General features: G+C 52.4%; 1 protein-coding gene across 1 annotated transcript in view; it reads right to left on the reverse strand.

Moving 5' to 3' along the window:
• Positions 1 to 803: 803 nt before the first annotated feature.
• The window catches only part of LHX1 (LIM homeobox 1), a 47207-nt gene continuing 34582 nt past the window's right edge, over positions 804 to 13428 (reverse strand). Inside the window, exons 4-5 of the mRNA XM_044430281.1 lie at positions 9702 to 9867; positions 804 to 1218 (exon numbers count right to left, since the gene is read on the reverse strand). Of these exons, the coding sequence (XP_044286216.1) occupies positions 839 to 1218; positions 9702 to 9867 (546 nt within the window). The 3' untranslated portion in view covers positions 804 to 838. The remainder of the gene's footprint in view (positions 1219 to 9701; positions 9868 to 13428) is intronic.

Raw genomic sequence — 13428 nt, forward strand, 5'->3', positions numbered from 1 at the left:
TGTTCATTTCAAGTCATTTTTTACTTAGAAGTCTAGCAAAAGACCTCTGGGTTTTGAGGATTATTGGTGTGTGTCGCTCGGAGAAGGTAGAAGAGTTGATGCGGAGGGCTTATATTTAAATATTTGCTATTTTGGCCAAAAACAAGAAAACCGACACCCTCCCAAAAAGAAAAATAACAACAGAAGAAACCACATTTTATTTGCCTCTTCTGACATTTTTGAGGCTTAAAAAGTCTGTCATCGTAGATTGTGTTCAATTTTGGAGGCAAAATTAACAAATAAATAAACCATAATTTGTTTAAATTGCTAGAATTCCTTGCAGCTTTTCCTGGTTGCTGTTGACCTTGCCTTTTAATTCAATATTAGGTTCTTTTCCTATCTGAGAAAAGTTTATCTTGATTCCTAGAATTACCATCTAGTCAACACAGGTACCCAGTGTATGCCATCCCATAATATATGGCAGTATTGAAACACATCCACTTCATCAGTGTCTTTTTCACTCAGTACAAAACTTTTTTTTTCTTTTCTTTTTTCGCAGTTGATTCTATAGTGTGAAGATTGTCCCCCAGTCTATAGCAGAATTTCCCTGGGCTTTGATCTGAAACAAACGAATCAGTTAATTCCCAAGGTTAACGAAAAAAATGGGCGGGGAAAAAAAGAAAAGAAAAAAAGGCAGGGGAAGAAAAAACGTCACCCCCCCAAAAAAACAGAATAATGTATATTGTCTTAGGGCAGGAAAAAATGTTCTAGTTGTTTGAACTCAATTCTGTACATCTCACTAGAAGCCGGACTGGTGTGGATCCGCGCTTAAGTCTCCGTCCAGTCCCCGCAGTTAAAGCTACCATACCGTTGCCTCATTCATTTCGGGTGGATGTGACAAGTGGCTGCCGTAATTTGCACTGCCGTTCACGGATATCGAGGAAAACGGAGGATTGGGGCCAAAAACCTCTGCCGACATGGAATGCAAGGAACCGGGAAGGTTGGGTTCTGGGCTGGGTGAGTCTCCAGGCGGGTGGGACATGATATCTGTAAAACGCTGCGCTTCGCTCGACGGGTGGTGTCCGGGCAAAGGGTGGTCCATCCCCCCGAGAGGTGTTCCTGACGGCCCCGAGGAGGGCACGAATGGGAGGTCGACCGGCGTTTGCGCTTGAGAGGAAGGAGGTCCTTGCGGGAAGAAATCGTAGTTGCTTCCGGGGCCGTAGTATTCACTCTGATAATCTGGCGGGAGGGAAAAGAGAACGGGTCAGTGGGCAAAGGTCAAGCAGCGTCTGCAAGCAGTGCCCTGGAAGGAGGCCGCTGGAGAGCCCCTGGTCATATCCGGGCGGTTTTCCAAAGCCAGCAAGAGCTTCCCGCTCCCGGGGGAAGGGAGGTTAGGCCGGCCCTGCCCTTGGGCGGAGTGAAGCCGTGGCTTCAGGAGGCCGATGCGTCGAGGCTGCTCCCGCTGGTGTAGCGGAAGACGCTGCCCCAAAGCTGGTGTGCGGGAAAGACTCGTCCACCAGCCCAGCCAGCCTTATGCAAGGAAATGGGACGCCTCCCCAGCCAGGGCGAGGCCCTCAAGCAGGGCAAGGGGATGGCTGCGTGCAAACACCTCATCCGCTCCGTCTCGGCCTGCGTGGAAATACGGGCTGCTTTAAACCTGGGCTTGTTGTGGAGGTGGAATCCTGAACCAGGACTCACCCCTGACTGCTTTGTGCGGCCGTCTGCCTTGAGACAGAGGCAGGAGGAGCCTGGAAATGACGCTGCTTTGAAGGCTACCAAAGCAGACAGGAGAAAAACAAACCAGAAACCTGGAAAAGAAGCTTGGGTGGGCCTGCTTGTCTGCAAGATGGTTCATGGCTAAAGCAACAAACCATGATCCAAATAAACCAGGGCTTGGCACTATGTGTGAATCAGGACACTGTCACTCCAAACGGACAGTGTACAAAAGTGTCAGAGCGAGATCAGACGCATTCCACTGAGATCCAGGACTCTTTCCTTCCTCTTCTTCTTCTCATATTCCTATCTTGCCTGTTTGCCTCGTGCAAATAGCCCAAGGCAGCTCACGCAATCCTTCTTTCTACTTTATCATCACAATAACCCTGTGAGGTAGGCCAGGCAGAGAGTTAGTGGCTGGCCCAAAGTCACCCAGTGAGCTTCATGGCCTGAGTGGGGATTAGAACCAGGCTCTCCCGAGTCCCAGGCCCAGACGCGAGACACGGCACCGTGCTCGCTTGCCAATTACCCGTGACACCTTGACCCACGCAGCCTTTTGCTGTTCCACTCACTCTGCCTCAGTCCCCAAAGGCCTCCACATACCATGGCTTCAGTTATCCCAATTTCAGAGCCAAACGGGACAACGCATTCAATCCCGGCAGCGGTAATATTTTCCAAGATTAGCCAAGTAGGTTCCCAGCCTGGATTGGGATCACAGGGGCTCTCACGGGGAGAGGGCTTGCTCCCCCCACGAGTCATTCCCCCACTGAATATTCTGCCCTCCAGCCAGAACCTCAGAGATGTGCGTCCTAAGGACTGGTCCATATACAAATCTGTAGAAAATGTGTATCTATACAGGTCCAACTGTAGAAATGACAAGTAGGGTTTATTTAAATTTCCCAGGAGGCAAAAGTGGCCAATTTATTTCTTGACCAAATCATCCCAAGCAAAACCAACTCTTCAGTTAATCCACATCCTTACCTGGGAATTCCCAACCAACGAAAACATGGTTTTTCGAACCTTAGTTGCCATGCAGGCAAAGGGAAAATTAACCCTTCCCAAGCACAGTCCAGCTTGAAAATTGCCCCGATTGGCAAAAAATAGCTAAGGAAACTAGCTATTTTAGCCTGGCTACTCAGGTCTCTGTGAACTAGTCTGGGGATGCAGGAAATCGGATTGGGACCAAGGTCCTCTGGCCACCATGGGGACAAGCAGCTGCCTAGAGCAGCTTAGCTTGGAGAGTCAACAGGAGCTCTGTAAAGGCAGGCAGTTTTTCAGCAGGATAGCAATACAGGGAGAAACACTGAACTTTCTCTCCCTCTAAACCAGAGTAGGGGCTGTTGCAGCTGCTACTTAATAATGCAGCTATTACCACCAGCAATATGCAAATGCAGTCGTGCAATTAAGCAGATCCTTTTCCCAGGCCCTTTGTTGCGGAAATAACTTGCAAGCGTATGCTTGGCTTGGGAATGCCAGCTGCAAGTCCGTTGGCTGGTCCGCCACCCGGATCCTGCTCACGTGCCATTAAATCCAACACTGCTGTTATCTTGCCGAAGAGGAAGAGAGTGCATGACAGGGCCAAGTGGAATAGGTTGGCTTCATCTTCTCTCCCAGGAGGCACGGGAAATGTTCGAAGGCACCCAGGGGAAGATGGGACTGACTGTCCGATGAGGGGCACCCCTTTTCTTCAAGACAACAGGCCGACCGTGGCCCTCACCGGCACGGGGGGACCCCTTGCGCCTCCACCCTATTCTGCCCCTCCTGCAAGGAACCCTCCTTGGCAAAGAGCAGCAACAACCACGCTGTTTCCTGCCTTTCTGAACAGTCCGAGATGATTAACACTAACCATAAAATGCAAGAACTTCTCTCAAGCCATACCACGAATATTCTGTAATAGAACAAAGAAAATCAGAAGCGTGCAGTGGGGAAAACCAGACCTGGCTACTCGAATCAACCGTGCAAAAAGAAGCCAACGAGTGTCTGAATGTGCTTCCCCCCCACCATGTATTTTGCCTTTGCTCCCCCTGGGAATCCAGCACCGTGGATCCCAACTTGCATCCGGCAGTGATGGGGAAGGGAGTGGCCCCCAGCGGGCTCTTGCGGGGAGCACTGCAGACCCCCGAACCTTCCAAAGCTGCTCACCCTTAACCCAGCACACCAAGGTAATAATCTGAGACTAGCTGACTGTCCTGAGAATTAGAATGGCCCCAGAACCGGAGTCTCGAAACCCAAGAGAAGCCTGAACGTGTACAGAGCGGACTTAACTATCAGGCATTCCCAGCTGGGGCCTTGTGACCCTCTCAGCAGCTCCAACTGGGCCCTGTGACCTGTGTGAGGACATGTGCTTTAGCACCCTCTTCCCCCTCTCGAAAGCAAGGCTGGGCATCCCCACTCAGAAGTAAGCCCCAATGGGACTTACTCCCAGGCGAAAGAGAGAGAGAGAGAGAGACCAGGGCTGCAGCCTTTAATAGCATGTTTAATGTTCCTCCCTTGTCGCCGCATCTTTCTTTTCACCGTGTTGCTCATGACTGCAATCTCGACGCTAAGCTTCTCAGAGCAGAGAGCTGCAGTGTTGCTTTTCCTTTCTCTGTTGCATGCATGAAATCTCTCAAGATTTCTTTCACCACACTGTCAAAGAGCCGCCCTTTAGATTCCACTAAAGCAGCAGCAGAATTCCCAATGGGAGTGCCCTTCGTGGCCGGTGGGGAGCTAGTATTTTGGAATGGTCCTCCGTTGAAATACCAAAATAGCAAATGCATAAGCTAGCAGGGAGAGAGATTTGGCATAATCATTCTATGATGCACCAGTTTTCTACATCCAGGGTTTTTTTTTTTCTTAACATGAAAAAAATGTTTAAAAAGATGGCACACCAAAGTATATCAGCTGACTAGGCTGGAAAGATCTGCCCCTCAGTCCAGGCATGCCCATTTGCAGGAGGCCCCTTCCAAAGGAATCGGGCCCAGGCATGCTCATGAGGAGAGTTCCTGGAAGTGATTATTAGATTGGGTTCGGCAAACCACGCTGTGGATGCTCAGAGATTCATTCTGGGTGTGGTGTGTTTTTTTTAATGTTTTGCAAGGGAAAAAAATGTCTGTGGCTTTTGAATAGACGAAGGAGGAACTCCAGTGCACAAGAGTTTGTTCTTAACAACCCGTGGCTTGTTGGCATGGCTGAGTTCAGACCATGCAAGAACGCATTTTTCAGCAGCAGCCCACAGTTCAATGACAACTCACACGCAACCTTTGACTTCGGGCTGTTATCTGGGCCCAGAGAGGGCGTCTCTTCACGTGGCATTGTAGGCCACGGCGCATGAAGTCAAATTTTTCCTAATGCCACCAACTATGGATTGCAGTATCCTTGCCCTACAAACACCCCGAACTGCGACAGGAAGCGCCGACGGATGCCACTGGCGGTCCTACCCAGGGCCTCACGACCTTTGGAGATCCATTCCGTTCTTCATCCAGCTCTGTCAGTTAGGCCTGGGCCTAAACAGCACCTCAACATTCTCAATCCCCATTGCGGCAAAAGAAATGGGAGGTCTGGAAGGACAATTTCACTTCGTTTTTTCCAAGGGGAGCTGACAGTCCCCAGCAGTTTCTCAGGGGTAGGGCTCACCCTCTCTTGGGGCCGTTGCATTGAGGCTTTCTCTTCCTAAAGGTTTGGGGGTGGGGGTTGTGCTGTATGTGTGAGCCTGGGGGGCGGGGGGGGCTGCTCGCCTGCCACTGGGATGCCCTCCCAGAGGATCTCTGATGAAGGATATACTTCAGGGCTGCCTCGTTTGGTCTGTCATCAGCAGAAGGGACTCGTGCAGCTGCCCTGAAGAACAGGCTTCCAAAGCAGATCCTCAGCAGCCACCCGTGTTCATACCTCTGCTGACTTCCAGTCGCACCTGCAGGAGCTAACGCACCAGCATCCTGGAAAACCTTCTGCTGCGTTTGGAACTCAGAGCTCTGTGGGACTTCCTGGTGCCTTCAGGGTTTGCCCTCTGCTCCTGAAACCCAGGACTCTGCTCTGCTCGGGACTTTCTCACAAGCGGGTTGTGGAGAGCTTTATCGCTTCTGTGAAAGGCGAGAGCCAGGTACCGGACTCAGGGAAATATTCCTGGACTTTAGGAGCGCACCTGTGCAGGTGCACAGAACTGGTCATTTTGCATCCTCCACGACGCAGGCCTGATGGGCCATGTGGTGTCCCGCTGCAGGGAAGAGGCGGGGCGCAACGCACTGCCCTCCAACTTCCGGAAGCCTTTCTTCCTCATTCTCAAAGCGTTGTATACTTTGGTCTGAATGTTGGGCACATCTGATCACAGGGAGGTGCCCCGCAGTACTGCACGTGTGCATGTTTCCCTTCTGTGATGCACCTCTCCACACCGCTGCAGACCTGCAGGGGGGAGAAAGCCCTGCAGAACCAGGTGCCTCGGAGTCGGGTCCAGGTGCCAGAGCGAGTGCCCACGGGGGCGGCTCAGCTGTTTTCGGGAACTGCCTCTTTGCTGAAGGCAGAGCACTGGCTGCCCATTAACTCTCAGGCTCAGTTAGGGTTTGTCACTCGCATATGAATCCCCAAACAGCTTGAGGACAGGATACCGGAAAGGCCCCTTCTCCCTTCCCGGCTTGCCCAGTCACGGGACTCGTTGGCCGCGATTCTTCTGGAGGTTCCACGTGGCCCGGCCAGAGTCCACCTGGGGCTTCCAGTGTGGTGGGTGCCATCTCTGAACTCCTTTCCTCTGGAGATCAGGCAGGTACGAAGACTCTTTTGGCTTTGGTGCCTCCTGAAACCATCTCTATTCCAAGAGGCCTTCCTTCCCTGAGCAGCAATGGCTTTTACTGATACCTGCTTTTCGCATATTATCTTTTCTGGGAATATGGCAAGGTACAGAAACATGGTAAATGCGTTGTAAACACCCAATCTTCCTTGGTGTTTTAACTGAAGCAGAAGAAGCTGTGCAGGCTTTCCAGCCGAGTGAGATCGACACAAGTTCCTTGAGCCGAACACACAAAGGGTCTGGCTGAAAGAAGTCCTCCATGTTTGAATTTTTCTGCTTTGAAAGTGAATGAGCCTTGCCCAAAATCTAAAGTCAAGAGATCCTTCAGCGCAGTGTTTGCTCCCCAGCGGAGCAGCAGAGAAACGTCATCAAGCTGGTTCTGGGGCAGGTGCTCCAGGGAGAGACTCAAGGTGAGTGGTCAGGTGTGTGCAGAGCTGCCTCCATCCCCGGCATCACCTTGGACAGTTTTCTTGTATTCCTGTCCTGGCCCTCAGTGGGGATGCAGGACAGTCTCCGGAAAGCTTTTTTTTCAAGCCAAGCAACAACTGGGTGTTCTTGATAAGCGCAAATTTCAGTTTGATGCTTCACCAGATTCATGATTTATTTATTTTCAAATTTATATGATGCTCAATAGCCCGACAGGACTCTAAGCATCTAACAATTTACATTAAACATACAAGTACAGGGGGAAAAGGGGAGGAAATCTGTTGGAGTGGAGTAAGGAAGCTTTTAAATTCAGGTTTCGTAAAATCTGTGGAAGGGGATGGCCTTTGCCTGGCAAAACGGAAGTGGAGACGGTGCCAGGCGGACCTCTTTGGGAAGCCCAATCCAAGGGTGGGGCAGCCACCGAGAAGGCCCTCCTTCTAAATTCCATCTACCTGGTTTGGAACTGAAATTCTGATGCAACCCAACTCCCAATAGGAATTCATCCGCCAGCATTGTAATGTTTGTTTATTTATTTAAAATATTTATATGCCGTCCTGTCGCAAAAAGCCGCAGGACAGCTTACAACATAAAATATAACATAAATAAATTCCCGACCCACACTGGCTGCAGTTAAAAACATAGAAAAGACAATATTAAAACTTATTAAAATATTGTTTGAATAAAAAGGTCTTAGCCTGGCGCCGAAAAACAAATAACGACGGCGCCAGGCAGACCTCTCTGGGGAGCGCATTCCATAGTCGGGGTGCCACTGCAGAGAAGGCCCTCCTCCGGGTACTCGCCCTCCTAATATCTTTCACGGAGGGTTCCCGGAGAAGGGCCTCTGCTGCCGATCTCAGGGGGTGGGAGGGAAATATGGAAGAAGGCGTTCCTTCAGGTATCCAGGTCCCAAGCCGTTCTGAGCAGCAGGCCAGAATTTCCGCTGTCTACAGCCATTTGGCAACATATGTTGGGGCTGTTAAACATTTAAACTAGTCATTTAATCAAGCCTGACATTTTGCTGCTGAGTGTTTTTAATTTTTGTGAACTTCCCAGCAAGAGTTGGCTATTGGGTATTCTACAATATCAGATTGTTTGGATGGGGGGGTGCTCCTTTTCACATGAAAATCCAGGTGAACGCATGCACGTTTTCCCAAATGTATCCACCAATTGTGCGTGTGTTTAGATTTCTCTCCAACGGATTAGAATGCGCTGGCTTGCATTTTGCCAAACTATGGCACTGGGGTTGCCCTCCAGGTTACAGTCGGACAAGTTTGGAGACACGTTCTGTGGCCACAGGATGCATTTGGGTCTGTGTTTCGTCCCAGGAGGCATGAACCAGGTAAATTCTGACGCAAAATAAATTTCCCTTATATCCCTAGTTATTCTGCATTCTAACATTTAAACAATCACCTTCAAGTCCATGGGACTTCTTCAGAGGAAGGCAACTGTAGCCCAGGCATATTCACGTTGGGGGGGGGGGGCTTGCTTATGTAAGGGTGTCAGGCGTTCTAAGCTGTTTCTGTCTCAGCCCCAAACCCACTCTCTCCCCCGTGCTCTCAGTGTTCTCAATGCAATGGCAACTTATCTGGCCAGGGCGACTTCTTTTATATTTTATATTGTTAATTTTAATTTTATATTGTTATTTTTGTATTTTATTGTATTTTATTGTGTTTGTAAGCCGCCCCAAGGCTTCAGCAAGGGGCGGCATAGAAATGTTCTAATAATAACAACAACAACAACAACAACAACTTCCTTTAGTACAATTCTATGCACTCCTATCCAAGAGAGAGCCCAGTGGAGTTAAATGTGTCTTACCCACAAGGAAATGTATAGTTAGGGCTGCAGCTTTAATCAATCGCTCTTCTGTCCCCAAAATATTTTTACTTGGCAGTAAGTCCTATGAAACCCAGGGTCAATGTATACTGATCCTGAGTGCCATTTAATTGAGGTTAGGGGAAGGCAGGGAGAGCTCGTAACACCCCTGGACCCCCACCTCAGCACTTTGTGGTAAATCCTAGGCTCCTCCTTCAATTTTCACTATAAATAATAATGAAATGGAAGAGACAGTGTGGTGTAGGGGTTAGAGCCTGGTGCATGGAATCAAGATTCCCCCTGTGACCTCAGCAATATTTATTTAATTATTCAAAGCTTTTCTAACCCTGGACAAACATCTCGGGACAGCTTACAAAAAAGGAGTATAATAAAACAAATACCATAGCACCTGGCAATTGATATACTAAAAACTCAGTTAAAATCAATTAAACATTAAAAAAAATGGGAAAATAAAAAGAAATTGGCTTGAAGCTGAAAAGAATATAATGAATGAATGAGTGGGTAAGTGAATGACAGACACTATTCCTGTTACGTGTTGCAGAGATAACAAGAAAACAGTGGGGGCAGAATTATACCCAACTGCTTGCTGACGGGCAGTGTTCCAGGAGCCGCGCTGGCGCCTGGCTGCAGAGCAGGCAACAGGCCTTGCTTCTGAGTAGACACACGCCGGACACACAAGGTGTTCGCTCTCTTACAAGGTTCTGCCCCCTGAGCACAAAGGTCTGGCTGCAGGCCCTCCGCCCCTTTCACCATCTGCTTCGATGTTTCGGGAAGGGGCTACACCTGCACCTCTGGACCAGCATTAGGAGGACTTGGTTTACTTTCTGGCTGCTCTGCAGTGAAACGGGCGCCCTCCCAGCCACGGGATTCCTGGCCACTGGCCCACAGGGGTGATCCAACCCACTGCAGGCTTACGCTCGTCCTTTCTGGGCGGCGGAGGCTGCGCGGGCACCTCCACTGCCCCCAAGGAAGGCTCCGTGCGCTTACTCACCTCCATAGAAGGAGAAGGGCCCGTTGGGGATGAGCTCGCCCGGCTCCAAGCGGTCCACCAGCGGCCTCATGCGGCGGGGGCTACGGAAGAAGGCGTGCCGGCGGGCCCCCAGCGCACTCAGCTGCTTCATGCGCCGTTCCTTGGAGCGCCGGTTCTGGAACCACACCTGCCGCGGGGAGAGAGAGAGAGCCAGAGGTCAGAACTCAGCCTGCCGGGGAGGGCCAGGGCTCGGGGCCTGGAAGTCAGAGCCCACCGCGGTGGGGTGGCCTTCTCCGAGCCGGCAGGGCCCCCCAGAGGCACGGTGCGTGGCTTCCAAGCCTTCATGCCTGGGCGGGCAGGCAGGGCTGGGATGCCGCCAAGGCCGCCCGGGCAGAGCTGCTGGAGCGATTCGATTCCCTTCGTCAGACTCATTGCTGTCATCCTGCATCCCGCCTCCGCAGCATCCCCTTCTCCCCCTCTCCTCCCCCCATCACGGCATATACACAGGTGTGTGTCTCCTGTTCTGCACACAGGTCAGGAGCACTGGTCAGCCCCGTGGCTCATGCAAGGCTCATTTTCCGACCAGGAAGGTTTGCTCTCCATGCAACAGAAACCAGACACCCAAAACTCATGCACACCCGCTGGGCAAGCGGGGGCGGGGGCTGCTTTGGCCCACCAGACCCTTTGCCCGCAGCTCCTCTCCACTCCCACCACCAGCAACGAGCAGCACAGCAGAAAAGAGCTGGAGGCCAAAGCATGGCGAGGGCCACAAAGGGCTATTTTACATTGCAATTATTATTAGAATTATAATTCAACTAATTGCTGTAATGCCCAACAGCCAAAGCTTGTTCACAAAGATGCACAGAATCACAAACTAAAGGATAATTAAAAATACAGTTTGCAATTTCAATATACAAAACTTAAAAGACACAATCCTGTGCAAAATTAGACAGCAAAGGGGCCTGTTTCTCCCAGGATGTGCCCAATCAAATCTGGGATTGTGCCCTGAAACAGTTTGTTGTTGTTGTTGTTGTTGGATTTCTACCCTTTCTTTTCCTGCTTACATGACCCTCCTCCTCCTCTCTGTTTGATCTTCACCACAGCCCTGCAAGGTAGGTGCGGTCCAGAGTCGGTGACTGGCCAAAAGACATCCAGTTGAGCTTCTTGGCAACTAGAACCTGCTAAGACTTGATCCAGTACTCCAACCATGCTATATTTCTTGATTGGCCCCAGGTCATTCAGTGAACTGTCCAGATGAGCCTGGCCTAGAAAGGTCTGAGCCTGGCCTGCCACTGTAACCACTGCGCTGCATTGCCCCTCAGTGTACCCGAAAGACTTAAAGGGTGCACAGAGTCTCTCCTTACAAACCCCTCAGTGTTCCATAGCTCAGCCTTCCCCAACTTGATGATCTCCAGATGTGTCACACTACGACACCCATCATGCCTCAGTCACTTGGGATTGGTTGTCTAGCATGTCTGGAAGACACCAGGTTTTTTAGTTCAACAATAATTTTTTTGGTTGATTTAATTTAAATGTCTGTAATACTTCCATATTTTGTTATGGATTTTTAACTTAGATTAATTTTGGTTAATTTGTTGGTTGTGTTTTTCGTGTGTGAGTCTATTTTATTTGAGGTGCTCCATTACTTTATTGTTTTATCTTTGATTAATACTTGTTTTATTGTAATTTATGTGTGTTTTTATGTTCTAGTTTTGTAAGCCACCCAGAGAACCTTCAGGTTATGGGACAAGCATAGAAATGGAATTAACTAAATAAATAAGACACGATAGAATCCAGGGCCAGACTTCCCCAGTCTTATAGTCTCCCCACCTGTGTGTGTGCGCGCGCACACACAATCCCATTGCACTGGACAGGTACACATTCTGGCCCCCATCTGCCCACTCTTGAGTAGCAGAGCTGCGGGGACCATACACAGAGTGCTTTTCCATTGCCGATGAGTAAAATCACAGTTTGCCCTGGTTAGTCATGGCAAGCCTGAACCCCAGGATGTTATGGTGATCCAGGAGTGCCCATGAGTCTAGTGGTTAGTGCACCGGGCTCTGACTTGGAGACCCAGGCTCTGGTCCCCACTCAGCCATGGGGTGACTTTTCGGCAGTGGCCTACCCTTCAGGCTTGTTGTGAGAGAAAGGCGCAGGTCATACAAGCTGCCTTGTATTCATTTCAAGAGGAAGAAAGAAGGGCTAGAATATTAAATTAACAGCCATGCCTCAAAGCCCTTGGCCACAGTGGCTGGGGCTCATGGGAGCTGTAGTCCAAACCGTCCGGAGGACACCAGGGGTCTCCCTCTTTCCACGGGTCCATGTAGGAATGGCTTTCCTGCTCAGATCAGATCTCTCTCTCACACCAACCACCATCCCGTGTCCAGACGGCGGTGCCCCCGAACCGATCAGACGTGCGCCTCTGCCCCCCTCGCGAGTCTGCCCCAGGCAGGCGCAAGGCGGAGCGCAGCCTGAAGCGAGGCCCTCTGGGGTCGTGGCCAGCAGGCCTACTGAGAGCAGACCCACGGAAGTGACCGGGCCTCCAGATAAACGAGCGGTGGATGCAACTCCCTCATTTCGAAAAGGGAACCGGCCACGGCGGCGCAATCCCTCGCCGGGTCTGCTCGGAACGAAGGACCGGCAGGGCACGGGGCAAACTTCGCATCCCACAGGGAGCCGGATCTTGCCCGTCCTGTTTGAAGCGCGTCTCCGAGGCTCGCCGCTCTTAGCCCGATCCTAACCACACCGGCGCCCGCTTCCAAATTATATTTGCTCAGAGAAGCCGCGCCAGTTCGCGGCGCAGAGCTCACTTTCGAGGGGCAGGACGGGGACACCCCTTCGACCGGCCCCACCGCCCCCTTGCCCGGGAACCGGCCCCGTGGAGCTGGGGGGGGGGTGCTTCCGAGGGATGGGAAGGCCAGCGGAGCAGAGACGCGGCCCTTGCTCCCGAGGAGGCCTGCGCGCACGCCGGCGGGCGAAGCGAGGCGCGGCTGAAGCGCCGCTAAGCGACTAGGCCGGCGGCGGATCGCCTCCCTTCGGCTCGCGTCGCTCTGCGTTGCCGAGAAGCCGCGCTCAGTCTCGTCTCCCCCCCCACACACACGTGTACGTACGTAGAACGCGCACGTGTGAATGCCTGCTTTTAATAGCGAGGAGGGTGCGTGTGTGCGTGCGTGTCACCCCAGCGTGGCTTACGAAACACGGCGCGCTCAACTTCCGTGCCTGTGTACAGAGGGAGGGAGGGAGGGGTCCCGGCGGGGCTGGGGCGATAAAAGCAGAACTCTCCGGCGGGAGCCACGTCCCGCCGACTCCGATTGAGCTCAGGGGGACCCCAGCCCCCCCCCCGCGCGCCACCCCCCGCAATCAGCCGGGCCGCGCGTCGCCGGCCGCGCCGCCCTTTGACGCGCGGACGGTTCCTCGGCGGGGAGGCGCCGCGGCCACCCTTCCCCGCGATCGCCCTCTCCCCTCCGGGGGCGCCGGGGGGGGGCAGGGCGGCCTCTCTCCCGCAAGGCAGCGCGCCCCGGCGAGGGCGCCCCGGGACCCCAGGCGGAGGCGCAGGCGGAGGGCGCGCCTGGGCCCCTCCGAGCCTCGTCCTTGGCCCGCTGCGCCCTCGCCTCGCAGCGGCCGGAACGGGCTCCGGGCGCGCCGCTTGGGAAGGCTGGGTGGCCGCCGGCGCTGCGGGCCGAGGCGCCCTCTTCCCGCGAGTAAAGGCGGGCCGAGCCGGGGCCGCCGCTCCGGCAGGGCAGCGTTG

This window comes from Varanus komodoensis, unplaced genomic scaffold (assembly GCF_004798865.1).
Source record: "Varanus komodoensis strain SLA01 unplaced genomic scaffold, ASM479886v1 scaffold20_1, whole genome shotgun sequence".
NCBI classification, from domain to species: domain Eukaryota; kingdom Metazoa; phylum Chordata; class Lepidosauria; order Squamata; family Varanidae; genus Varanus; species Varanus komodoensis.